Source organism: Eretmochelys imbricata, chromosome 2, assembly GCF_965152235.1.
Source record: "Eretmochelys imbricata isolate rEreImb1 chromosome 2, rEreImb1.hap1, whole genome shotgun sequence".
NCBI lineage: Eukaryota > Metazoa > Chordata > Testudines > Cheloniidae > Eretmochelys > Eretmochelys imbricata.
In genome coordinates, this window is record NC_135573.1 from 159,409,555 (window position 1) to 159,437,373 (window position 27,819).

Sequence of the window (27,819 nt, forward strand, 5' to 3'; positions counted from 1 at the left end):
AATGGGAAAGTGAAGGTAGCAATGAGAAATAAAAATAGTTACATAGAAAAAAAATCTAATGTTACTGTGTTAGTGTCAGAAAATATTTTTAATATTTTAATAAAACTGCTTAGAATTTTTTTGTGTGAAAATTTTTAATAAATATGTTTTTTGTTTCATTAAAATGTTCTTGGAAATTTGTTGAGTTTTCATTGAAAATCTGAAACTATGAAAACTGAATATATTTTGTTTTTTTGTTGCTGCAAACTGAACTTTTTTAAGGGGGAAGGTCATGAAAACATGAATGTTTTTCAATTAAAATGGATTTTTTTTTTTTGGCTAAAATTTTCATTACATTGAAAAGGTTTTCACAAAAAGATTTTTTACCAGCTCTTGTTATTTTGAATGTATTTAAAACAACTGAAAATGAAGCTAGGGAAAATATGTTGTTTTGCTCATGTTAAATTTTGCTGACATTTTCAAATGGTAAGCCCCCATGCTGGATATGCTGATAAGGCCCAGATATATAAAACTTAGAAAAGTGATTCTCAGAATTTATTGATTCCCATACCACATTTTAAAAAATAGATTTTTGAAGTACCACATTCAAATGTCTCTTTTTTTGTGTGCATTTATTTTAGGCCTTGGTAGGCTTAAGTATTTCTAGACTCTAATAAAATAAATGCCTAAGCAAGCCTAAAATGTTTGATTATAATAGTCTTTTTAAACATCTCAGGTTTTTAGACATCAGAAAGATACACAATGAAGCAGCTCTTATGATTATTATTTGTCTCTAGTGCTATTCAAGTTACAAGAAACAATGGAATATGTCTTCAGTGACAATGATCTGTTTTGGTATGCTGCTCAACTATATTCAGTGGCTTGACTTTTTAACTTGTCTAATGTAAGTTCAAAGCTCCTGCCAATTCTTATCTGGATTGTTGTTGAACACAAACCAGAGTTCACTTTGCTTCGCTTCCCTTTGACAAAACGCAAATCAAGAAAGATACACGTTTTGAGTCGCTCTCAGAGAAAATGGAAAAAAGTGCCATTTATGAAAAGGGGGTTCTGTGTGTAAAAGGGCAGAGGGGCTCTGCTGTGAGTGTGTGTGTGTCTTGGTCCACAGAAGCTCCACCCGCATCCCAAGCAAGGTCTCTGGATGTCTGCAAATGCTGGACAAACTGCACAGTGCCTCTGCCCTGCTAGGAAACTCATATTGCAGCCAGCCATCTGCTCTGCTGCTGAAGAGCCAGACGACTTTTTGTCCTGTAGCCAAGGTTTTATCCACCAGACTGACCCCCATGCCTCCAAACTTCCCTGCAGAGCCAGAAGGGAATTTCCCATGCAGCACCTGCCTCTCAGCCCTGCAGAGCAATCAGTCAGTGCAAAGGGAGCCCCTGCTCTGCAGTGCCTTCCTGTGTGAAGGCCCTTTGATCTTGGGGCTTCATGAGACTATGGGTTATGCAGCTGCTCTGACTCATGCCTGTATACCTGTGTCTGTTTGGGCATGAGAAGTTCTGGTGGCATGATATGGAACTTTACAAGCTTATCTCTGTAGCTCAAGCTGTGTGGCCCAGCACAAACTGACAGCTAGGCCTAGCAGAAAGCCAGCCAGCTGTGCAGCAAATGAGAGTACAATGCCCATCTGCACAGCAACAGTGTACAACATACTGCTAAATAAAACTACTATGCTGGCATGATTGCCAAGTGTTATTCACGCATTTTGTTTCCTGGGTATTTTCGGATGTACTGCAGTGCATGCGACTGTTCATTTGATACTGAAAGGTTTTGTTTGGAATTTTTGTGGTACCACTTCTAATAAGCTTATGTATCACCAGTGGTACACATACTTCAGTTTAGGAGCCCCTGATTTAGAATATGTAAAACTTCCATGTTTCTGTAATAATGTCTGTTTGGGTTTGATATTTTTCCTGAAATATGATTACCAGGTTGACCTGTAGGGCTCACTTGCTGCAGAGTTTTTAGAGGGTGTAAGGTTTTTTTGGAGACCAATTTTGTAGGTGACAGTAAGATATAGAAAAATGGAGGAGGGGGACAGACTTCTGTGGAACACAGATATACCGTACTGGGGTGGACACAGAGGGATCTAGACCCTGGTTCGGGGGCGAATTAAGTCCTGGGATGGGACACAGAGTGCTATACACATACATAGTCACTATCATGCTCACACTCAAACAGATGGCACACCCAGATAATGGTGGCAGCTCGTAGAAACACCATAGCCAGGGTTGTGTTCTGGGATGTTAAGCCACCTAAAGTTGCCTAGGCACATTATGATGACTACCATACACCACAGCATTAACTCTGCCCCCGAGGGATGCCAGACATCACCCCTTTACCAAACTATCCCCTCCCAATACCACACCCTACTACACCTAACATCCTCAACTAACAGGATTAGATACTTTGGTAAAGGAGTGTATACAGAAGGTTGGGCTGAATGGGCAGAGTTAAGCTTGTGGTGCATAGTCTCCAACACCCCAAATACCAGGAAGTATGAGCGCGACAAAGATTTCCTTGAGCTACCAGGAATCGTACAAGATGTCTCAACAAAAAGTGATGAGGAAAATCTGTGCCTCAGCCTGGGAGAAAGGAGAGAAGTAGCAGAGATGGTATGACACTACACAGCACAAGATCAAGAATGGACAGTAATGATAAATGGACACAGCAGATCAAGCCCAGGGGTGTAACTGAACCCTTGGTGGGTTATACTCACCTGCGCAACACCTCAGGGGTCTGTCGTTCCCCTACACCTTTATATTTTGTTATGCCAATACTATGTAAGGTGGCTTTGCTTTTCACTACCTTGTTTAGTAAGGGTGGGGAGACGCGGGTGTCAGACATGTTGTGTGTAGCAACACAACCTGCTTTTGTATATTAAAGAGACAAGGTGGGTGAGGTAATATCTTTGATGGGACCAACTTCTGTTGGTGAAAGGCACAAGTTTTGAGCTTACACAGTGGACATGGTGCTACCTAGGAGCTTTCATGAGGCGGGTGAGCTCATCTGTGGAGCCAACTCTTTGTTTCCCAACTTTGGGATAGAAAACTACTCCATTACTTCCCCCATCACCACTTTATTTTGGTGGTTACATTCTGTTTCTCCTCTGGAAGAACCTCCTGCCCTCCCCCTGCTCTCTCTGCTTCCTTCCTGCCAAAGAAACTCCCTCCAGATCTATCTTCTTCCCCACCTGCCCCCCTTAATCCAACGTCACCGCCACCAACTTCTCTGAGGTCACTTTATAGTTAGGGCCGGGCGGGGGAGGGGGGGCAATTGCTAGCTTCTGGTGGGTTTGCAAGGTCAGCCTTTAACTCGCTTCCTCTCACCCCCGTTCATGTGGGTCTGGTAGTGCAATGAACAGGCACCTGGAAGAGGATTGTCTTTTCTTTTCTTTCCAGAATACCTCGGCCACAGACCCTAGAGGAATGTCACAATGACACAGGGAACATCCAACCTCAGATCCAAGCCAATCCTGGGAAATACAGTACAATCATGAATGATTATTACTAATGATGACACCATTGGGTTCGTTCACCTCGGGGCTTCGCTCAATAACCTAGAACAGGTGCTTCCCCTCCTCCGGCAGCGGGACGAGGGCTGTGAGTGCGCGGCGCAGGGATGAAGCCCGCGGTAGGAACAGGGCTTGAGGGCGGAGGCGGGCGCTGGGTGGCGCGCCCTTTGCTGGGGGAGGGCGGCGGGAGGAGCTCGCCCGATCTCCGCCTGCCCCAGCTGAGCGTCCGTGCTGTGCTGGGAGGGGTTCGCCCAGGAAAGTCTGCGCCAGCTCAGGGCTTGCATCATGGCAGGGAAGCCGCAGAGCAGGGCCGAGCTGCAGCAGCAGCAGGCGGCGCCGCCGTCATGGGGAGAGCTGCTGTCCTTCCAGTCCTTCCAGCGCATGTGTCCCCCCGGGGCCGGCTACGGCTACAGCGGGGGCAGCTTGCAGGGGATGCGGGAAAGCGAGTTCCGCAGGCTCGGAGGTAACCCGATCTGGAGTGAAGGTGCCTGGGGGGTGGCCCCCTGCGGCCAGGGAAGGGGCTGTGGGCTCGGCTCGCTCACTGAGAGGGCCTGGGACAGGCAGCTGCTTATACAACTTCTGCCCTGGCCTCCCCCCACTCGGCACAGTCCCTCGGGCTTGACGCGCCGCAGCTAAACCGAAAGTAACACACCAAGTTTCCCTCCTTCGCAGAAGTTTGAAGAAGCGCTGGCAAGTGGAGTGGTTGGAGTGTAAGTGCAGGCTCCTTGCAGGAGAGGACACCAAACACTCGGAACATCCTTTCAGCACGCCCCAGAGCTAGACAGCACAGAGTTTACCCCCGCAAAGGTTGGGTGTTTGTGCTGAAAGGGTCAGGCCCGGTCCCTAGCGTTTGAGACCAAGCGCTCTAATTAGTCTGGCAAAAAATATTCTCTCCCTTGTCCCTTGCTCACCTTTCCCTCTCTTCGCCCTTTGGATGTCACCAAACTGGTTCACCATCCTAGGCAGGACTTGAATTTCTAATGTAAAAAGCCAGGGGGAAAGCCCATTTAAAAATAAAAAGCAATATTGTATATGGCTAAAAGCAGCAAAAAAAAAAAAAAAAAAAAAAAAAAAAGGACACAAGCCCTGCTTGTTTTCCCACCTTTTCAGGTCACCTTTAAACAGGGTTTAAATTATCTCCATTGGTCTCAATAGTGACATAAGTAAAGGACATTCCTTTTTATATATTTATAACATTTTAAAATTGTACTTGTGTTGGTGTAAAATGACACATCTTCACAGGGAAATAATGACAAAATATAGCAATAGCTTTAAAAAGAACAGTACAATTCACAACATTTAGGTGGGTAAGGATTTTAATCTCAACACTTCTCTGAGTGACATTTCTCTTTGTATAGATTTTTATTTTTCAAAGTCAAACTTTGCTTTCCCATACCCAAGCCGATATTATATTGGCAATAAGAATAATGATGTATTGTTATATGTTTAAGATCCATGCCCATGGCTGCTGTGGCTACAAGACTTTTGGAAAAGTTAAAATAACACAGGGAGCAAAAAGTAAAGGAGTAGTCGCTAAGGTGCCACAAGTACTCTTTTTCTTTTTGTGGATACAGACTAACAAGGCTGCTACTCTGAAACAGGGAGCAAAATACCCACAGATCCAATCCTAGATTTGTGATCAAGTCAATATGCTTGTTTTACTAAGAATATTTTTATCCTGTCACTCTCTTTTATTACTTCTGTGAAAATGTTTCTTGCAATAGATTATAGGATCTGTGTTCAACTCACTAATGGTTTAATGTGTAACACTGGCCTTTAAAATTTACATCAAAAGGCCAAAACGAGGAAAAGAGTGAAAGAGAGCAAGGTATAGTTTGAGATGTTTGAGGATTTTTTCTTTAAAGAAACAAAGATTTATAGAATTTTAATTTGAAGACGTAGCATTTCTGACATCAGTTATTCATATTTGTGAAAGTTTGAAAAGAGGTTTGTGTGTGACAAATAAACTTGGGCCAAAATTTTAAAAATAGGTACTTAAAGTTAGGATTCTAAATCCCTATTGACACTGAAACATGTGACCTGATTGTCAAAAGTGCTGAGAACCCAGTAGCTCCTAATAACTTCAGTACTTTTGAAAATCAAGCCTTTTAAGTGTCTATAGATCGGGTCTTTCAGTGAGCTCTCTGTGAATAAATCTCTGCACCCACATTGCAGAATCAGGGTCTAACAAGGGAATTAGGATTCTACTTTAGGTATCCATTTTGGAAAACTTTGTGGCGTGTGTATATACATATATATACACGCCACAAAATCAAGCCTTAATAGATTTTGTTACAGTAGACTATGGGTGTTAGATATTTTATAATGTTTCCAGGGAAAAATAAATATTGAGCATAAAATAGAATGTATGATAATCCTAAATTGTATGTTAGTCTGTGGCAGGGTGACCTGAATTGCCCAATCTAGCTGGCATTCAGATATCTCTACTTTGCTTGTCTCTCCCTCCCCGCCTTTCAGGATGTAATTTTTTTGAGTGTTTAAAAGGCTCCAGAGCATTTAGCCAACCAGCAGTTTTCAGTAACCTGTCAGGATCTCCCTACTGGGGCCACAACTAGAAGCTTTGTGTCATGGAGGGCTCCATCTCATCTGTAAACATGGGTCCGGAGCATACAAAGTTTTTCAAACTAACCTTCAGATTGTCCCTCCCTTAGCTGAATGAATGTTGTTGGGCTTCTCCATGTCTGCTGCAGGAAAACTCATCCCTTCTGGTAAAGAAAGTAATTGAGCAAGAGGTGAAAGAGTGGGAAAAATTATTTCTAGTCGTTCCTGATGATGAATAAGACAGTTGGGTGCAATGCATATGTGGTCAATAAAAGAATTCAAGATAGTCACCGGGGGAATCATCATGCCATTTCTAGAGGATGGCAAAGGACTGTGAACTTTGGACCTTGTAGAAGCTTACATGCACATAGGAATACTCCCCAAGTACTAGAAATACCTTATTTGTTGTAGAGGAACAGCACTGCCAATTGATTCAACTGATTCAATTCATCAACTGATGAAGTGAGCTGTGGCTCACGAAAGCTCATGCTCAAATAAATTGGTTAGTCTCTAAGGTGCCACAAGTACTCCTTTTCTTTTTGCAAATACAGACTAACACGGCTGTTACTCTGAAAACTGCCAATTCAGTGTTTTGCCTTTTGGGTTGGCACTGGTGCCACAAGCTTTTGTGAAATGCTTAGTCATGGCTATCTGCACAGGATAGTATTGCTTGTGTTTTCCTTGGATGACCTAGTCCTTCTCCCCATGCCAGGCAGGAATCAAGTAGACCTAGACCATCCCTGACTGGTATTTGTCTAACCTGTCTTTAAATGATGGGGATTCCACAGACTCTTCACTTGACAGGTATCGGTGCTTAAATATCCTTAGAGTTTGAAAGTTTTTCCTAATATCTAACCTAATTCTCCCTTGCTGCAAACTAGCCTGTTGCTTCCTGACCTACCCTCAGTGGGCATGGAAAACAGTTCATCACCATTCTTTATAACTGCCATTAACGTATATGAAGACTGTTATGAGGGCTTCCCGAACCTTCTCTTCTTTAGATTAAACATGCCCATTTTTTTCAATCTTTCCTTATAGGTAATGTTTTCTATACCTCATCATTTTTATTGCTCTCCTCTGGACTCTTTCCAATTTGTTCACATCTTTCTTTAAGTGTGGTGCCCAAGCTGGATGGTACTCCAGCCGAAGCCTCACCAGTGCTGTGTACCCCCAAACAATTACCTCCAGTGTGTTATGAAACTCCTGTGAATACATCCCAGAATGACATATCCGTTTACAAAATGAGCGAGCTTCAAGCGTTAGGGATTGATCTGTGTTATACCAGATTTTACAAAGTGGTCCTTTGGAGTTATCCAAGATTCCTCTCCAAGGTGGACAGTGTCCTTATCTCACCTTAATGAGCTTGTCTTGACAACATACCCCCCCCCCCAGTATACCCATCCGAAAGCCTTTCTCGTAATGCAAGAGGATAAATGCCCTGGAGTTCTACTTGGAGTGAACTAAAGCATTCAAAGTCCTTCCAACTTTTTGTTTTCAATTGACATCAGTTCCTTAGATGATGCTGTCACTAAGTGGACCATGCTGAAATGCTCTCTGATTGTAGCTTGCATTGCTATGGTGTGACTGGCCTAAAAGTTAGAAGGCCATATCAAGGCTCGCTTGATCTGAGGCAGGGTGGCTTCTACGGCTAGCCTCAGGATCTTCCCAACAAAGACATCTACAAGGTAGATGCAAGAGGAATCCTGTTTTGATCTCTCAGTTCCGCAGAACCTATCTCTAAAGTAGGGAAGCCCAAACTTTCTTGCACCTAGAGATGTCATTTCTTTATGTATATCTAAGTTCGTCACTTTGTGCAATTTTTAAGCCTATGCTTTTTTGGAATCCTTCTACAGACTATATGTGAATTAGGGCTGATGTCTTTTTGGGGAGTATCTTACTTCTTTACATATTTCAAATCAAGCAAAGCCCCCATTATAATTTTCAGTTCAGTTTCTGCTGCCTGTTGCAGTTGTTTGGTGGTTTGCACTGAGAAGCTCTGCTGTCACACCGCGACCTGGGATGAGTAGGGTCCCTCCCCCAGTCTCTATACAGACATCCATTTCACAGCCCCACTACTCGTCCTGGATGCTTGGTTGAGTGATTGTAGCCCTAAATGCATAATGTTTCTCATGCTTATTGGAAATAAATTAATGGTGGGTATAAAACACAGATCTGCTCAGCCTAAAATAAAAGGTGAGATTTGCCAAAGTGCTCAGCATTGACCTAACCCTATTCCCATTGAAATCAATGGGAATTATACCACTGATTCCAGGAGGGAAAAAAAAAATCCCTCTTATAAAAGCTCTGTGAAAAGATAAAAAGAACTAGTGCAGTTCCTTAAATCATCAGGGGTCTGTTATGCTTAACACATAAGCCTTAAGACTTTCCTTTTAAGCAAAAGTTTATCTGTAAGTTTCTCCTTGGAGGACGATTAACTGACAGATTGTGCAATACTTTCTAAACATATGCATGGAGGCTATTAAACTGATTCCTATCTTATAGGCAAGAGAGTACACGCAACGTGTGACCGTGGCCTTAAACACTTACTTATAAAATAGGGTCAGAATATTAACCTTTAATTTAGAAACAGTTAAAAAATCAACAATGTTTCAGAGTCTCTTCTTAAGCAATAGGATCTAATATACTTTATGTTGAATGATTTGCTATAATGAAATCACAGCACTAAAGAAAAAAATCACATTCAAGCTGTATCATGTCTTTGAGAAGAAGTGGGCGTACTGTATCTAATATAGTATGTTACATTTAATCCCAAACTACTTTTCCAGTTATGGGTCTGTTCCTGTACTCCTTTCCTAGAGAAAGCTCTTGTTGACTTCAGTGGGAGTTGTTGCAAGAATAATGAGCACAGCCATATATACAGATGCACACAGAGAGAAGAATCAACAGGGCACTAGATGAGCACCTGTCTTTTAAGAAATAAATAATCCTCACTTGTTGCCTAATGTCCCAAATCCCATATCAAATTAATAGATGGTGCTCATCATCCCATATTTCAGTGATAATCATGCAAAAAATCATACAATACTAAGGTGCTGTGTAGACTTTGTTGTGCATAATTTTGTACCACTAATAAAATATCATGGGTGTTGGTCTCTTAATAATAAATTTAGTCTTGAATTATTAATAAAATTGTCCTTTATTTCCGTGAAATGCGGTGGTCACTCAAAGTTGTCACTTGTTCTCATTCTGTCTTTAAGTAACAAAACAAATAACATTTAGGTATTTGACCTTTGTCTTCTCCAAATAATTACTTTCTCATATTTCTGTTAACAGTTATCCTAGGACTTTGTCTCTAAATAGGATAGTGGGGCAAATAGTTCTTCTCAAGACAGCATTATTTTGTTGGTAAGGGTTATTAGACAAGCAGTGTCAGTTCTGTCCTCTGGGAGGAGAATAATCATAGGCATGGGTTCATCTCCTATTGTTTCTGTCCTGGTTGAAATCAAGAACTAGCGAATGAAGGTTGGAAAGATTTTTCTTCTCACGGTATGAATTAATGTTTAGCCTTAAATCTTTTCATAATCTAGCACCACTCACTTTTATTATTTCCTCCGCAATTGTAAAGATTAAATCATTTTGGTATTTGATCTGAGAGCTGTCTCATATGTATATGAATCCCTGCTGATTTGCAGAACAGTAATGTACACTGGCACATCTGCCCTTTTAATCTTTGTTTTGTAGAGACCTGCTTTCCCCTTCAGCAGAAACTTCTGTTATTTAGGGTTGGGAAGTGAGAATGGTCTAGTCTCAATATGTTTTTAAAGATTAAATTTGATAATTAGGATTATATTTATGTCACTAATTTAATTATCCCCAACCAGGTTAAAAAAAGTGCAGGCATGTTATAATCAGGCAGAAAGAGCTTAATTATGCCTTGTCAAAAGCTGAGCCACCCGTGCTCCTCACAGTGGCTGAAGGTATTATACCTTTTGAAAAAGTAAAATGTCTTCACTGGTGTGAGCAGGTGAGCATGCAGGTGGAAACCAGTGCTCCCCCTTCCTGTCACAGTGGAGCAAACCTGGGGTGCAGGGGGATGGATGGGGCCAGGCCCAGGTGTCACAGGGGTCACTCACCACAAATGATGCCTCCTCCTGGCTGTCCTGGGGTTTAGCTCTGGGCAGGCGCTGCGCCCTCCTCCGCAGTCTCTCCCACCACCCTCTCATCCTGCAGTCCCTCTCGCTCCAGGAACTGCGGCCTCCTCTTTGTGACTCTTTTTCCATTTTGCTGCTGAAAAAGGGGGAAGGGAGAATTGGAAGAAGGGGGAAAGCAAACTCACCCCAATTTTTCATTTTTGAGTTTTAGTAAAAAAAGAAAAAAATGAATATTTAAAATCTCCTAAAAATCTTTCATGAACATATTCACTGGGCCTTTTTTCCCCCCCGCCAACCAAAAGAAATGTTAGTTTAAACTTTGACCAGCTCTAATTTACACTCATGAATCCTCAATCCTTTTAAAAAGAGAAACAAAAAAGCCAAACAAGTATGTGAGAAACATAGATACAAACAAGCGACCTAAAGCACAACAGAGCACTGAATAGAATACAATGCTACCTAAACTTATCTGGGAGATTTACTACTATTTGTATTATGGCTGCGCCAGATGCCCAAATAAATGATCAGGGCTTCATTGTGTTAGGTGCTATTCACAAATGACAAAAAGATAGTCCCTGCCCCAAAGAGCTTACAATCTAAGGGCCAGAACATGGCCTGTCCTATGTGCTAATGCAAGGCAGGAGAGGGGGCAGTAGGTGACCTTACTTTCTTGGACTGATGCACCCTACCACCACTTCCTGTGCATGAGAGTGAAGCAGACTTTACAGAGCTGCTATGTACAGGTAGGTGGGAAGGTCAGGAGAGGGCATGGAGTGGTTGGGAGCCTAACAACAATTACGACCGCCCAGAGCCAGGTCTAAATAACAAGCTCTCCCTTGGGCTGCTCCACTGGCTGTACAACACTATACTCTAGGCTAGATCACACATAATGGTTTACCCCCAGGTAAGGATAGCATAGATGGTGGCGTGCTATAAAGGTGTACCAGCATGAGTTTGGGAGTGTCACATTACACACGTCAATAATGGTAGTCATCTCAATAACATGCTAGTATCACTTTTATACCACATCACACTGTCATGTGTTCTGCGTAAGCCACGCAGGAAAAAGCTGTTTCAGAGAATATACAAAAATTCTTGTGGGACTGTTTTGGCATGTCTCCTGTGACGCTAGGTGATCCAGAAGTACTGGACTTGAAGGGAGAGGAAAATTATAACAAATACATTTTAAAAACCTCTAAAAATGATCTTAAGTATCTTTTCTAGACATAAAAAAGGTCATGACTTAAAACCCCAGTATCTCAGAACCTACTGGTTAGGGAGAGTGAGTAGAGGAAACTGGGATTTGCCCCAACCACACAGAGCTTGTGTTTCTAGCTCCCATTAGGCATGAATTATGTGACAGTAAACCTGTCATGGGCCAGTACTGAATATTTCCCCATGGTGCACTGCATTTTAAAGGGGTAAATTTTGGTTTGCTAGGGGAAAGAAGCTGCTGTTTGAAGATTTGTAGCAAATGAATCCATACCCCATGGAAGATGGATTAATGGGTGGAGTGCTGGTGGTGAGAGGGCCATGTTACATGCAGCTTATTATATGGCTGTTCAATTGATTGCATTGCTATCACCACAACAATGTGATATGACACAATCTTACTAAGAGTTCCTGTAGTTTCTGATTGTATAAATGGTTAGCTAAATATGACCATTTCTTAATATGTTTGTCTGTGTTATCTAATGAGCTCACATTAAGAAGTAGAGTAGGAGCTGTTTGAGTGTAAAAAGGATTTAATACCGAATATAAGCATAAAGTCAACAATGCATAGATATTTCAATTTTTTTTTTCCTTCACAAATTTTCATAGCAGCAACATGTCATTAGGAAACAGCCATCTGGCACATCATGATTCAAAAGGTTATCACTAGTACACTTGGTGTAGGAATGATGGTTCATTCTTGCAGTGCTGCTTGATCTTTTACTCTGGTGTTGGTGGACTGAGCTCCAAATAAATAGTAGTCCCCATCATGAAACTGCCATAATATTTCAAAATTGAAGGAATTTTTAGTTTTGTAAGAGGAAAAAGATTTCCCCAAAGATTCAGGGGTTGTCTTCTGTTTCTGGCAGTTGCATTACTCAGGCTGATATATGGAATGTAGTTTCTAACCTCAGCTTTGTCATTGCAATACATTTCTCAAAAGTGTTTGAGGAACCATTGTACTGGTTCATTTAAATACATGGGTTATAGTATGAGGCTTTTAAAACTGTAAGCTCAGCTGATGAGTTTAGGAAACAAGTCTGTAAGCAAAGGTCTGCTGCTGCTGTAAGTAAGGGTGCAAGTTCAGACTTTTCATTTGTACTTTGCAAGTACAGACAGGATCAGTTGTGACTGGATCCTTTGGCAAAAAAGGTTCAGATTTGGGTCCCTTAGGCACTTATAGCCACATTTAGACTCCTGTTTCCAAATCAATGTCTTGATTTAAAGAGGCGCCTCTGGGAAGTCAACGGGTGTTGCACATATTGAGGCACTAATGAGTAATTTTCAGCACCCAAGTTTGAACATTTTCGTTTTAATGTTCAGATATGTTAGTGTGGAATCCCTATAAGGGATATCTATATAAGGCATAGCAGTGTCCACTTTGTTGTATAGTATATGAAAATATCAGTACAGGGAAGAGATTGTATTGTAAAAGGAGAAGCTGCTTTCTGATCATTCAATGAGCAAATTGAGCATATTTGAAAATTTTGTTGCTCAAAAACATTCCTGCTGTTGAATTTTTATATTCAGCAATGACTACTTCCCATTAAGGTTTTTTTTCGTTGCAATGTTGCCATGCGAAAGTGCCATGTGTAAGATAGAAATACACTGGTAAGAAAACACCTATGTACATATCACATACCATTCTATTAGATATAGAGCTATTTCTTTTTTAAAAATAAGAGAAGATTATTAATCTAAAGAAATTTCATACATTTTAAGACAGAGACATGGTCAAGTTGATATCAGTGGAATTGCTACTCTAGATTTACACTGCTGTAAGTGAGATTGGAATCTGGCCCACAGAAGCTTCTGCTATGTCCATGTATTATTAGTGATTTGTTTGTGGTATCACTTACCATGTGCTAGGTGCTTTCCAGACATTCAAGAAGGGACGGCTACTTGATCCAAGGAACTCCCAGTCTCCAGACAGATGCAAATAAACAGAGAGGGGAGGGGCAGTTTATATGCCAATCAGCTTGATTCGCTGTATACATCATAGCAGAAGTGGATCTTTAAGAGGGTCTTAAATGTGAAAAGAACCTTTATGGTTAAGCTCGGGAAGATCATACCATGCACAGGGGGCTGCCTAGTAGAAATCACCAATGAGATAAGCTGACAAATGGGCAGACAAGACCAGGAACATGGGCAGAGCAGAGAGGATGGTGAAGGAAACCTGAATCTTGTCCGGGGAAGATATTTGGGGTGGGGGAAAAGGGGGCATGTAGAGCTTTTTAAGATGTCTCTAAGGCATCTATAACAATGGTTTCTAAGCACCAGGTATAAATATATACTAGGCATATTTTATTTAAAATGGCATTTTAAAATATTTTGTTAGGAATCTTCCTGTACTTCACTGAGGTCACTGATTCAGAACACAGCAGTTCGAAAAGGGAACTGAAAGTGTTTATGAACAGTGAGTCAGTTTTGTGCCCGTTTTGTGTTTTTGTGCTCTCAAATTTATCCTTGATTGCAAAATAAGTTGTATAATATACTTGTCATGGGGCTGCTACCCTACACAACCATGTTAGTTTTCTATCTGGTATATGAAATCTGGGTATGAAACCAGATAGAGAAATTTCCCCAAACAAGATTTATAATTCTCTTATTGTCCTATTTCTTACTATCTTCCTCTCTCCCCTGTGTAGGAGAATTCAAGGGAATATTATATTTGCAAGAGGAGGAAGAAGATGGGGTTTCAGTGTTCGTTCAGACCAGGTTCTGAAGCAACATGGTCTAAAACATTTTCAGAGCACCTTAGGAACAATGTTAATCAGACAACATTTTTCTCAGTTCTGGATTCCCCTGAGTAGAGACTTATCCAATTTTGTGACATGCATAAATGGAGGAGTAGGATGACAACAACAAACTCACTTTTACTAGTAAAATAACTAGTACTTGAACTTGAGTCTCTGGAGATGGAATCATGTGCTTGTTTAACATTTGGAAAGATGACAACCTTATTTTAACAAGTATTCATTAATGTAATTTTGTGAGAATTTTATTAACATACGACCTTAGGATACTGAATACCACTGTGCATATCCCTATGCATACTTGTTAAGAGTGCAGCTGAAGGTTAAAGGCCACATAAATCACCTGAAGTAAGGATGCAGCCCAAACATCCTACCTCCTATCTGAGAGAGAAATCGAAGGTGCAAAACTTTCAGATTTTTAAGATGCTTGTGCTCTTATAACACTATGTATAAGAAGTTGTCATAATTACTGCTTATGTTGGGTAGTTACTAATAGTTTCAAGGATGCCATGATATGTAAGCCTTTGTGTATGCGTACCAATGCCCTTTCATTAAAACAGGATAGACCTGATGATGGGTAATGGTCCCATCCACTAGTGCCATTAATGTCTCCAACAGCATATTAAGCAGAGGCCTGTGATTGGGAACAACATTTTTTCCTTTTATTTGTACTTGCCAATAATCTCTTTGTGAAATCATGAACGCATTTTACAAAATAAAATGTAAGTGGAAAAAGGTGTATGACAAGATCTATCTTTTGAAACAGAGAAGAGTATGGAGTCATTTCCTCCCCGCCCCCTGCACTTTTACCACACATCTGTGGTTAAAACCAACAAATGACCAAAATGAAAAAATGTGTAACGTAAGAGAGCAGAACATGGCCCTTTCGTTTCCCCCTGCCCAAGCTATATAGAATGGTGAATAACTTGCCTTGTAGTCTGGTACCCCAGTGTGTCAGCATCCTCCTTTGGTCAGATAGGGCACTGCAGTGTCTGCGCAGATCAGAGGGGATGTCAGTCCCCTTTCTTGCGTGTTATAGTCCTGTTCTGGAGCCAAGGACATTAATATCTGTCTCACTGGGGTGTACAGGTTTCCCCTTATGTTGCTGGGGATTATATCCCCCTTGCCCTCAAGGGGCCTGGAACCCCTTTTGCTCTTAAGGCCTTTTAGAGGCAGGTAGGGGAACCCAGGCCCACCCACGCCACTGGGTTCCAGCTCAGGCCTCTTAAGCCAGGCAGGCAGAATCAGTCCTCCACAATTCTCCTGCTATACCCTGAGTTCTCTCCTACTACCTTTGGTTCTGTAGGCATCTCCAGCCTGTGGCTCTGGGCATCCCTTCTTTGGGTTGTTGTCACTCTGGGGCAGCTTCTCACCAGCTTGCTGGGCAGAACCTTCTTTCTCTGGCCTGCTTGTTCCTCTAGCAGCCATTCCACCCCACTGCTTCTCTGCTCTTTTATTCTCCCAGCTGTTATGAGGCTGCCAATCAGTAGTGGCCAGCAGTTGCTGCATTTATTTCTTGGTTGGTGGTGACATTCCTTCTCACACTGAGGTTGGATCAGAAGCAGATAAATAAAAACAGGAAAGCTCTGTGCTTATGGTGCTGACTGGAGTGAAACTAAGGATTTTACCAGAAATTATCTTCTATTTCTTCAGAAATTGCTCTTTGCTTCTTCATATAAATGTTGACTGGAACAATATTTATATTTAAAAAAACTAGAAAAGACCAAAAATAGTTGAAGCTATCTGAATGCTGCAAAGAGATAATGTTGGAAAAGCTACAGTACTTAATACTGCTATTCAGGAGAACATACCTAAGGAGATATAAAGGTACTTGTGTTTTGAAAACTGGGAAGTGAACCAAATTGACATTCATATGAGAATGTATGGGGATTATTGTACTCTGAGGAAAACTATATTACAGGAGCATCATGTATTCAGTGCTTGCAACCAAACAGATGAAACATTTGATTAGCTAGCAAAGGACTTTAAATGCTGTCCATAAACAATGCGAACATCTTAGAGGTGGCGTTTCTTGCTAGAATGTCATAGGGGATCATTAGAGATAATAAGAAGAGGACAATTATTGGCACACCTTAACTGCAGAAAGGTAGTGACAGATACAAAGCGCTGCAGAAACTGCATAATAATAGAAATGGAAACTGATTGATGGTTATACATCAAGCTGTACTAAAGGAGACCATTTAGCATTCAATCAAGTAAATAAAAGCAAACTGCAAATACTTGTTAACACAACAGGCGAATTGGATTTTGGGAGGTCCAAAAATGTTCCATGGGATATACAATGCCAAAAAATCATGTAAAAGCACAGTAGGCATGACACAAAACAGAATGGGACATATGATATTAAACCAAGCAAAAATATCCATGTAGAAACCACTTCACAAAAGTTCATGAGAAGCTGTGACACAGCTGACTTTGCATGGTTCCTGGGACAGTGCCATCCAGTTAGACTGGATTGGTTTGTTCTCCATTCTGCTGCTGACAGCAGTTCGTGTCTTGACTAGGTCTCTTTGTCTCAATTTCCCCACCTATAAAATGAGGATGGTAAAAGTTGACTACCTCAGATTGTGAGGATTAGCCAGTTAGTTTGTATAATGCTTTAAGAACACCAAGTATTAATGTGCTTTTGTCCATCTGGGTAGCTCTTTAAACTTGTCAGGGAGGGAGTATGGAGGAAAGGGGAAAAAACCTATGAAAACATCTTGGAAATTTTTTTTCCAACGTGGGTTAACTAACTGCAAGAGCCATACTTTCAGTGGAAAGCCACTGGTCATATGGTTGTCTGTTTTTGGTGGATTTCATGTCTCTATCTAGATATTATTGAAAACATTATTCCTAATTTATCCATTAGTAGGCCAGGTTTATCACTAACTTTATCAAAGTTATGCTAAGTGGTACAACCTGGAACCATGGGACTTTTGTGCCCCCTTAATTCTCCAGCCTGGGCTGTCTCTCACACTGCTGTGCCATTGACAAACCCTTCCAGGTGCTGTGATCACTCAGCCATCAGTGTGTGGAGACTCACACTCAGTGAAATTGCATGAACGCGCTCAAAGCCACTCATGAATCATACAGAGAGAGGCATTAGCCAATCAAACCAGCCCCTCACCTTGCACTTGAGGAATATTCTGTTTTACACTGCTCAAGACTCCTTTGGACCATGCAAGCTCATTAGTTTGCCACTTTGTCAAAGGAAAGTGGACATGCACCAGCCTTTGTAATCTGAGCTGAGCTTCCCCAAGCATTTCAACCAAACAGGTGCTATTTTGAGGTACAGAGTGTCACAGCCATGTTTCTGTGCAGACTAGGCTTCCAGTTAAATGTAGTTATACTCAGAAAGTCACTCTGGAAAAAACTGTTTTGTGGGATTCTGTGTTTTTCAATGATTTCCATATCAAATTTGCTCAGTGTTTTAACAGTCAAATATTTTTTTCTAACTACTTGGATCTGAAAGTCAAGTGTGTTCTCTGACTTGTGCGTCATCACCAGTAATAAGTCTGTATTTGGAATGTAGTTAATAATTCTGTCAGTGGAATAGCAGCCAGTTCATATACTCTTAGCTTTATTGGCTCTACAATGCTCTTATGACTAACAAGTATTAAAGCATTTCTTCTGTGTTCAAAATAAGTACACTAGCTATAACTCATAATACGAGGGAGCAGATCTGTTGACTAAGAAATGGCCAATTTTACATAGGCACTTTTTCAATCATTATTTTATACTGTGAAATAAACTTGTAGGTAACGATGATGAACACTGATCCCCAATTCAGCAAAAGTTTGAAGTTCCCGATGTGCCTGCAAAATGCAGCAGCTGAGCTGGAGGGATGAGTTGGCAGGATGGGAGCGCAAGGGAAAGAGCATAATATTTTTATATTCTCTTCTATGGCACATGCTGCCCTTTTAGCAGCCACTTCTGACCCTATGACCATTTTGATAGCTCATTGTAAGTAAAAAACAGCCTCCACATAATTTGGGAGGTGTTTAAAATCTCATTTTGGTTTTTCAGTTCGAAAATGAGTTTGGAGTGTCCTCTAGGCTTGAAGCAAAGACAGACTTGTGGTGGCCAGGCGGAGTGAGAAAAGGGCTAATAGTCCCCAGAATACACTAAATGTCACTGTATAGACAGCTGCAGAAGCTAGCAGAGCCATCTAGGTCTCCCTGATGTAAAAATGGGGAGGTGGCAAAGCTGCCTACTCCTCAGAAAATATCCTGGGAACGTGTGGTGGTGTGGAGAATGAGCATTTCCTCACAGTCCTGCTCACAGATGGGGAAACGGGCGAGCTAAATCCACCCTGATGCCCTGAGAGAGGCTAGCCTGAATCCCCCTCATAAGAATTGGGTTTAGCTGGCCACTTGGCTGTTTCTGCAGAAGAGAGCACCAGATAAGGGCATTGGGGTGGGTGTTCCATGACCTATGAAAAGTTTGACTCCAGGTGCGTTATGCCAGTTTCATTTTCAGTCATCTTTCATGGTTTCACCCGGGATGTAGGTGCTTAAATAAACCGGAGAGTTGATAGGAAATGGGAACTTTTTCCTGAGCATTTTAGTTAATTTTTACCCCTCATTTCTCATTGGACCATTGTTTTCAACAAAATTTCTGATTTGCTCAACTGAAATACCAGGGTAAACTCTGGGGTCCTGGTCCCATGTGAACCAAATCCATCAGTACGGTGTGCCAAAACTCCAGCGCTTTGAAACAGGTGAGTTCTGCACAGCTGTAATAGCGTGACATACTTCTCAGTGTATGAAGGTAGTCAGAAAACACCCTAAGCATATCAGAACTTCCGCAAGATTGAAGTGCTGTTTCTATCAGAACCACAGTCAGCTTTTTCTTATCCATTTCTGCAAGTACAGAAAAGGACAGGGTGTGTCTGTAAGGTGTCACAGTGATTACCCTGGAGTTCATTCAAGCTAAAAAGAGTACCGTTGCATTAGGGAGAACATTAATGCAACTAATCTCTTGCAAATGTAACAGTTCTTTCATAAACAGGGAGTGCAAAAGTTAAGAAGTAAATTTTCCTATCTTAGAGTCAATATATACTGGTATATCAACATTTAACGTTAATTGTCATTGTTTTTGTTACTTTCCACTGTGGCAGTGGCATGTAAATATGATTACACATTGAGTGACCAGATGGCAGTTACATGTGTTATAATAATGAAAATTGACTTCAGATTTTAATGTTCTACTCTCAGAGCTCCTTTAAAGAACTGGGACTAAGGAGGCAGAGAGAACAAATGCAGAAATGGGTAATTAGAATCTCTTCACAAAAAAGCCCTTTAATTTTATTAATCAAAGTGCCCATAATGTCTTTAAGAACAATCTCAGTTTTTATAAGGACTCCATCAGCTCTGTATCTGAGTACTTCAGCTGAATAGAATTGTTAACAATCAGTAACATAACCTTCCTGAGTATAGAGAAAAATGGAGAGAGCTCCAGTATTCTTTTTAGTCTCTTAGGAAATGTATTCATGTCAGCTAGTTTTGTTTCAGGTCTTGAGTGCCAATTGAAAATTGTCACACACACGCCCCAGAATATTTAAAAAAAAAAAAAAATTGGAGGGGCTGGGTTGGGAGAAGGGCGGGGAATGGAAATTCAGAAACCAGACTATTTCAGCCAAAAATCTAAATATTTCTAATTGGAAATGCAGCTGTGGTGCTTCAAGGGAGTTATAGTCCAGGTGTTTCATGCTCCCAGTCTCCTCTATACACTGGCCTCCTTGGTTGGACAATATTTCCCATGATGCACCATGGTCTGTCCTCTTGAAGAGGAGAAGCAGTCTATCAGGGAAGTTTCTAGCCATGCTGAATCATGGGGGATGTAGTCTGCCTGGACAGCTTTGCCCATAAAAGAGAATAGAGACATTAGGCAACTGAACCATTATTCCCAAAAGACATCCTGGGAGTATTTCCAGCTAGGAATATTTTGGTTTTCAAGCTTTTTTTTTTTTTAATGAAAAATCAAAATTTTCTACAAAAATCAGACACTTCTAATGAAAAATTTTGTTAAGTTGAAAACACAATTTTCCATTGAAAGCCAATTTTTGACCAGCCCTAATAACAACCCATGGGGAAACAACAGGTGGTGTGAAACTTTGGTCTGGGTAGAAGGGGGTGGGAGAAAAGAAGGGGACAGTAAGGAAACTATTTCTATATTGCTTACTTGAGGGCTCAATCCTACTTTGGTTGACATCATCGGGAGTTTTGCCATTGACTTTACGGAGAACAGGACTGGGTTCCCATAGAACAGAATGGCTTATACTTTCACAGGTCTGGATTTGAAAAGCCACTTCTTTTTAGATTATCTTGGCTGTAGGTGTCTATCTTGACAGTATGTATGTGTTTTAAGTAAAGCACTTGGTTTGTTTCTCTAGATATGCCATGTTGCCAGTTCTGATTTTATTGCAAGTCTTGGAATATTGAGAGCTTTTCATAAGGCACATAGAGTTACACAGTTGTCTGGCTATACTGAAAGAAGGACAGGAGACATTTGATACGGGGTTAATCAGGCTGTAACTTTCTTAATACATGTCGGGTACTACCTGGCAGATAAAAGTGTACAGTACAGGTAACCCCATGTTTATTCTGTAATAACCCAGGGAGCTTCCCCCAGAACCCCCTCTTTTTCCATTCAGGTGCCCCCAGCCAATCCATTGCTGGGACCTTACCATCCAACCTCCCCCGTAGGAGGGTTAAGGTGGGCTATAAGAAAGTGGGTTGGCTCCCTGTGTTATCTGGGATTTTCAGAACCCTCAACAGGGGCAACTTAACTATTTTACTCCAGGCGGTGTAAGGAAGCAGGCACTTCCATCTGATAAGATTCATGCCAGTAAGTGTGCTATATCTAAAATTGCAGTTTATTAGATTTAAGCACACACAAACATAAGCAATAGGTTTAGACAGTGGTTCTCAAACTTTTGTACTGGTGACCCCTTTCACACAGCAAGCCTCTGAGTGCGACCCCCCTTATACATTAAAAACACTTTTTTATATATTTAACACCATTACAAATGCTGGAGGCAAAGCGGGGTTTGGGGTGGAGGATGACTGCTCGCAGCCCCCCATGTAATAACCTCATGATCCCCAGTTTGAGAACCTCCTTAGCACATCCCAGATATTTACCTCCTATCTAGAACGGTATTAAGTAATTAACAGCAGGTTTGCAGTGGCCACTTGTTCACCCACAGGGGAGAAAGGGTGTCAGGAAAAGTGTCTCTCAAGATGGCTTCAGAGGACTGCTCCAAAGTACACTCTATTAGCTAATCTTTTGTAACTAACTTCTACAAAACACATAGGTCATAATGACCCCTACTGGATCATCACTTTTCTAACTTTCAATAAACTGTTAATATCAGAGGCGTCTAGACTCAAGGTTTTCCAGCTACCAAGGTTTTCAGTCTCAGTTGTTTACTTGTCTGTCCCCTCCTCCCATTTGGATGAGCAGAAACTATAGCTGGTTTTGACCTTGTTTCTGAAAGCCTGTCTCCACATCAATCCTTAACTAGGCGGTGTTCTATTTCATTAATTCAGGGTGGCTGAATGCACATAATATGGTTGCAGTTAGCTTGATCACATTCTGGGGTATACATACCCCTCAAATCCAGGGCATCACTTGCCATACCAATCATAGGAGTCCCCAGTCCCCTCCCGTTCATTCCTTTAACAAACCCTTCCTTTATATATCCTTTTCAAGCCATTTATCCGGTCACTGTATGCCTTTCCTATGGAGTACCTGCACTGGACATCTGCCACACACTTACATAATGAGTTGCAACGTATGGCCTACCCCACTTCATGCCATGCATGAACGGAGCCCTTTCTGAACCCGTTGCAGGGGAAGGCGGAAAAAAACCCAACTGCACCTAGGCCAAAATGGTGGTAAGGGAAAATTCCTTCCCAGGCCCCCTAAAAAAGGGGCAGCTAGCATAATGCCCACAGCAGGTCTTGACCAAACCTGGTATTTCACCACCTCAAGGGAAGGGAAGTGGGTACTGCCTCAGCCTGCTCTGTGTAAAAGGGGGCTTCAGACACAGAGCTGCCCCTTTTAAGCCCTTCATTTCCAGGGGATGAGTCAGAGACCATGCTGACCCCTCCTCCACTTTTGCAGCAGTTTTCCTCTTTCCCCCCTGCCCCCAGCCATAAAGCACTGTTCCCTTCATTCAGCGCAGGGAACATGTCATCTTATGTGATTGTAAAGCACAGTGGGACCCACTATCTTGACTAGTACCTCCAAGAGCCACTCTAATATACATTTTTGTCAGTCATAATAAGCTCAGGAAAATATAATCCAATCACATAATATTAAAGTAACCCAGAAGATGACATGAGGCATCAGGAGAAAAACAAGAAACTTTCAACCTATGGCAGGCTCCAGTGAAAGTTACAGGCAGATATGTATGCTAACAGTGGGCACAAAATAATAATACATAACTCTTATATAGCACTTTTCATCAGTAGATAGCAATGTGCATTACAGAGGAGGTCTGTACATTATCCCCATTTTACAGAGGAGGAAACTGAGGCATGGAGCGGTGGAGGTCACTCAGCAGGGTAGTGGCAGAGCTGGGAATAGAACTCAGCCCCCGTCTATTGCTCTTTCTACGGGGCCATACTGCCTTTCTCAAAAGCAAGAGAGATTTTGTATGACTGGAGTAATTAAGCTCAGAATATGTACTGCAAATCAAGAGTGAGTGCCGTTTGTGAGGATTCGTGTAAAACTTAAAAAATACACCTAGTTTGGCAGCATTTTTTAATTGTGTGACAGGAAAATGGCTCCCAGGCTCCCGAAGAAGCAGTCTTTTTACAGCAGTATCAGACTTCTGAGGGTGTATGGTCTAGCACTGCTTCGTTTTCCTTAGAAGCCAAGTATATTAAAAAGAGAAAATAATCAGAGAGTGAAATTATTTCCTCTCATCATTTCCTAAGGCAACCATGACAGGTTTTCTTTTCAATAATTTATTTTTCCTTTCTCCTCTCCATTCCCCTCTCTTCTCTGTTTGTGGTTTTATTGTGGCTGTTGATAAGCTAAATCAAAAGTGAGTTTTACACTTCCTTCTGAAGGCAGTGAGATTTGTGGTCATTCTAGTCTCCTGTCATTAAGAGTTGTAACCCCTAGGCCCTTATCCTGATGGCACACCTTCTGACCGCCTAATTGCCTCTGCCTTGTAAAGCTTCACTATTTTATGATGGGGGGAAGGCAGGAAGAAACACAAGCCAAAATAAGGAAAAACAGGTTGAAGAATATTTAGATATATTCAAGTCAGCAGGGCCTGATGAAATTATCCAGAGTACTTAAGGAACTAGCTGAAGCAATCTAGGAAACATTAGCAATAATCTTTGTGAACTCATGAAGGACAGGTGATGTCCCAGAGAATTGGAGACAAGCAAACATAGAATCTATTTTTAAATAAGGGAAAAAAGAGGACCTGGGAAATTATACCCCAGTCAGCCTAACTTCGACACCTGGAAAAATACTGGAACATGTTTAAACAATCACTTTCTAAGCACCTAGAAGATAATAGGGTAATAAGTAATAGTTAGTATAGATTTGTCAAGAATAAATCATTCCAAACCAAACTGATTTCCTTGTTTGACGTGATTACTGGCCTACTGGATAGAGGGATGCAGTAGAAATGATATAGCTAGATTTTAGTAAGACTTTTGTCACAGTTCCACATGACATTCTCACAAGCAATCAAGGGAAATGTGGTTTAGATGAAGTTACAATAAGGTGGGTGCATAACTGCTTTAAAGATTGTACTCAAAGATGGTTTGCTGTCAAACTGGGAGGATGTATCTAATGGGGTCCTGCAGAGGTCTGTCATGAGTTTGGTACTGTTCAATATTTTCATTAATTATTTGGATAATGGAGTGAAGGGTATGCTTATAACATTTTCAGATGACACCAACTGGGGAGGGGTTACAAGAACTCTGGAGAACAGGATTAGAATTTAAAACAACTTCAACAAATTGGAGAATTGAAATCAACAAAATGAAATTCAATAAAGACAAGTACAAAATACTTCACTTACGGTGGAAAAAATGAAACACATGACTATTGAATGGAGAGTAAATAGCTAGGTGCTACTGAAAAGGATCTGGGGTTTATAGTAGATCACAAACTGAAAATGAGTCAACAATGTGATGCTGTATCTAAAAAGGCTATGATCAATTTGGGGTGTGTTAACAGGAATGTTGTATTGTCCTGCTCTACTGGGCACTGGTGAAGTCTCAGTTGAAGTGCCGTGTCCAGTTCTGGGCACCACACTTTAGGAAAGATGTGGACAAATTCGAGAGAGTCCAGAGGAGATTAACAAAAATTATAAAAAGTTTAGAAAACCTGACCTATGAAGAAATCTTAAAAAAAACTGGGCATGTTTAGTCTTGAGAAAAGAAGACTGAGGGGTGATCTGATAACAGTCTTCCAATAGGTTAAAGGCTGTTGTTCTCCAAATGCACTGAAAGTAGGACAAGAAGTAATGGGCTTAATCTGCATCAAGGGAGATTTCAGATGGATATTAGGAAAACCTTTCTAACTATAAGGGTAGTTAAGCACCGGTATAGGCCTCCAAGGGACATTGTGGGATCCTCGTCATTAGAGGTTTTGAGGAACAGGTTAGACAAACACCTGTCAGGGATTGTCTAAGTATACTTGTCCTGCCTCAGCGCAGGGGGTTGGACTAAAGATGACCTCTCGAGGTCCCTTTCAGCCCTATGTTTCTATGATTCTAAGAGAAAGCCCAGTCTCCTGTTCTCACAAGGAATGTAGCTGCCAGGGAATGTGGTCATCACAAATAGTGGTGACCAAACTTATTACACAGGAGGGCCAACTAATCCTAAACACAACCTTGTGTGGGCCAAACAGATTCTATGTGGAGTGGAGATATTTGCCTTCTTGTAAATCCTCAGGGAGTAGTCTTAGTTAGAGATGTCTATTATCCAGTCTGGTTTAGCAGTTCCTTTATAAAGGTTGTGTTGTGTGTTGTTGTTGTTTTGTTTTTTTCTGAAAAAGTGGTTGCTGCTGAAGCACTGGGCTGGGGAAAATATAATTTGCATGAGAAAAAGGACAGCCCAGAATTGAAGTGTGATGTTTGCTTCAAATAGACTTTAAATTCTTAAACATTCTCTATAACAAAGCCCATTGTGTGTGTGAGAGAGAGAGAGACAGAGAGTCTTTTAAAAATACATTTTCTTTCCCTGTTTGCCTCTTGTTATTGAAGGAGCTTCTGGTGCTGCTCTGCTTATGCCTGGTGGTGGAGACAATGCTCATCAGAATAACACAAGACCTATATGCTTTAGAGACTCCTGAGAAGAGGGGAAGTACCTGACCCTCCCCAAAAGTTGTACAACTGCAGCCATGTCCTGCTCACCAGAGATGCCAGAAGGAGAGTTGGTGAGGGCTGCATGGTGCTGCTGAGGAAGAGGACTAGGGTGTGCTGCTGCTAGGAAAAGGAGGTAGCTCTTGGCCGTGGCTCCTTAGGTGGTTCTTAAGAAGCAGTCCTCAGCAGGCCCCCTCCATTCTTCCTCAGGAGACAGCAACCCACTGCTGCCAAAATAGAAGCCAATGTTCCTTTAAAATCTGGCCTCAGCTGGATTTCACTGTTGATGAGCTAATTTTTTTGATTTAACTCACCATCCAGCGGTGTCAGCTAAACAGAATATTTGTCTGGAGTAATTGTAATATTGATATCTACATTTACACAATATGTATGCACAACTTGCATTGACTTCAATGGGAGTTGTGTATGTTGAACAACTGCAAGACAGGACCTAGTCAGTAAGAAACTATGTCACAGTTACTTGTGGTTAATGGCTCTCAAACTGTACCAGTGACGCACTGCCAGTATTGTAATAAAATGTTTCACCTGAACCTATGCTAAAGTCTGTGTAACAATGCATGAGCTTTCAGAGAAGGGGAGTGAGAGACTGCAAAATCAGTTCTTTTACTATTTAACTGAAAGCACTTTCTCATAAATAGAACCAAAGAAGGTTTCAGAGTAGCAGCCGTGTTAGTCTGTATTTGCAAAAAGAAAAGGAATACTTGTGGCACCTTAGAGACTAACCAATTTATTTGAGCATAAGCTTTCGTGAGCTACAGCTCACTTCATTGGATGCATTCAGTGAAAAATACAGTGAACCAAAGAAGGAAGCAGTGGTAACTGAGCAAACAAACTTGCAGTGATATAAGTTCCACTTTACTGGAAATGGTTATACTCTGTTCCCAAAGAATGCACTGAATGTATAGATGGTAGAGCAGTGTTCATCTGGTGGATTTTTTAGTGCGGAGAAGAAGGGCCCTTTCCCAGGGACATTTTTTGGAAAGTACTTGACACCTATTGCAATCTAGTTTATTCCAAATCCAAAATATTTGCTTTTTAGTAGTACTTTTTTGAGCCTAAGGCACAAGTCATCTCTGACAAGTTAGATTTAGCAGTCTCCAGAGAGGGGATGTCTACATCAGAGGCAGAGAAATCTTCCTAACCCTTCTTTTGATTGGTGCCAGAATTTTAACATGGACCCTCGGAAACCCCTGGAAGGCTCCCTCCAGCATATCGCTAATATCGTGGGCTGTTTCACCCATTCATAACTTTGCATTGCTTATCCTTCAGTGAAAAATCTTTGTTTCCAAGTTTTCAGTTTTAGATTATTTTTAAATTGCTTTGCCAGTTATAGTGGAGGATGAGAATGTTGTAAGCATAGTTAATAGATCAATTATAAGGCACGAACAGATTGTGATTGCTTTACAAGAAAGAGAACATAACTATAAGCCAATTTATCTTCCTTAGAGAGGCAACGGATTAAAAATGGCTTGCAAATTGTTTCTCATGGAAACACCAAGTTTGCATTTAATATCAGACTTGTCTTTCTTAGTAAAAGTTCAGCAGAAGTTTGAGAAAGTTAATCCAAAGTCAGTTCTCAGGGGAGAAGACTAAATACACTGAGCAATAACTGAAGCTTCTAAGGTTTTTTTAACTTGAGTTAACATAATAGATATTAGATTAAGCTTAAAAAATAAAACAGTTTTCAGATATACTATACTTTTTAAAAACACTGGGGGAGTCTCTCTATGCGTCTGAAAACTATGTTCCTTGAAACTTCAAACTAAAAATTGTAACTATATTTTTAGAACTGTATGGCAGTCGGTATAGTCAGTTAAATGGGTTGCTTCTTCAGAAGAATGGTAAACATGAGGACCTTTTTATTAATTATTATTATTATTATTATTTTACATTTCTTTTGTCCCTAATATCACAGCCTGGTTGGTTCCCATTTTGTTAGGCATGGCACAAACATATGTAAATTTGGCAGAATTTTATTTTTGTTTTTTATAAATTTTTGATGGATAATATCAATATTTACTTTTCAACTTTTTTTTTTCTATTTAAATTTTTACAGTGGCAGGAAATTATGGAAGGCTCAGATGATTAGTGGGTCAGACAATTATTTAATGACAGTAGACTTAAAGTTAAAACTAGGGCTGTCAAGCAATTAAAAAAATTAATCGTGATTAATCGCGCTATTAATCGCTATGTTAAACAATAATAGAATACCATTTATTTAAATATTTTTGAATGTTTTCTACATTTTAAAATATATTGATTTCAATTAGAACACAGAATACAAAGTGTACAGTGCTCACTTTA

At 40.9% G+C, this 27,819-nt stretch overlaps 1 protein-coding gene across 3 annotated transcripts in view; it reads left to right on the forward strand.

Moving 5' to 3' along the window:
• The first annotated feature begins 3,724 nt into the window (after window positions 1-3,724).
• MOCOS (molybdenum cofactor sulfurase) overlaps window positions 3,725-27,819 on the forward strand; it is a 432,667-nt gene continuing 408,572 nt past the window's right edge. For 2 of the 3 annotated variants that reach the window (XR_013345256.1, XM_077810912.1), the window contains exon 1: window positions 3,725-3,974. Coding sequence is in view for 2 of the 3 variants with exons in the window: in XM_077810912.1 (XP_077667038.1) it covers window positions 3,797-3,974 (178 nt within the window). In the remaining variant the exon portion in view is untranslated. The remainder of the gene's footprint in view (window positions 3,975-27,819) is intronic. The other variant, XM_077810911.1, reaches the window with a different exon arrangement.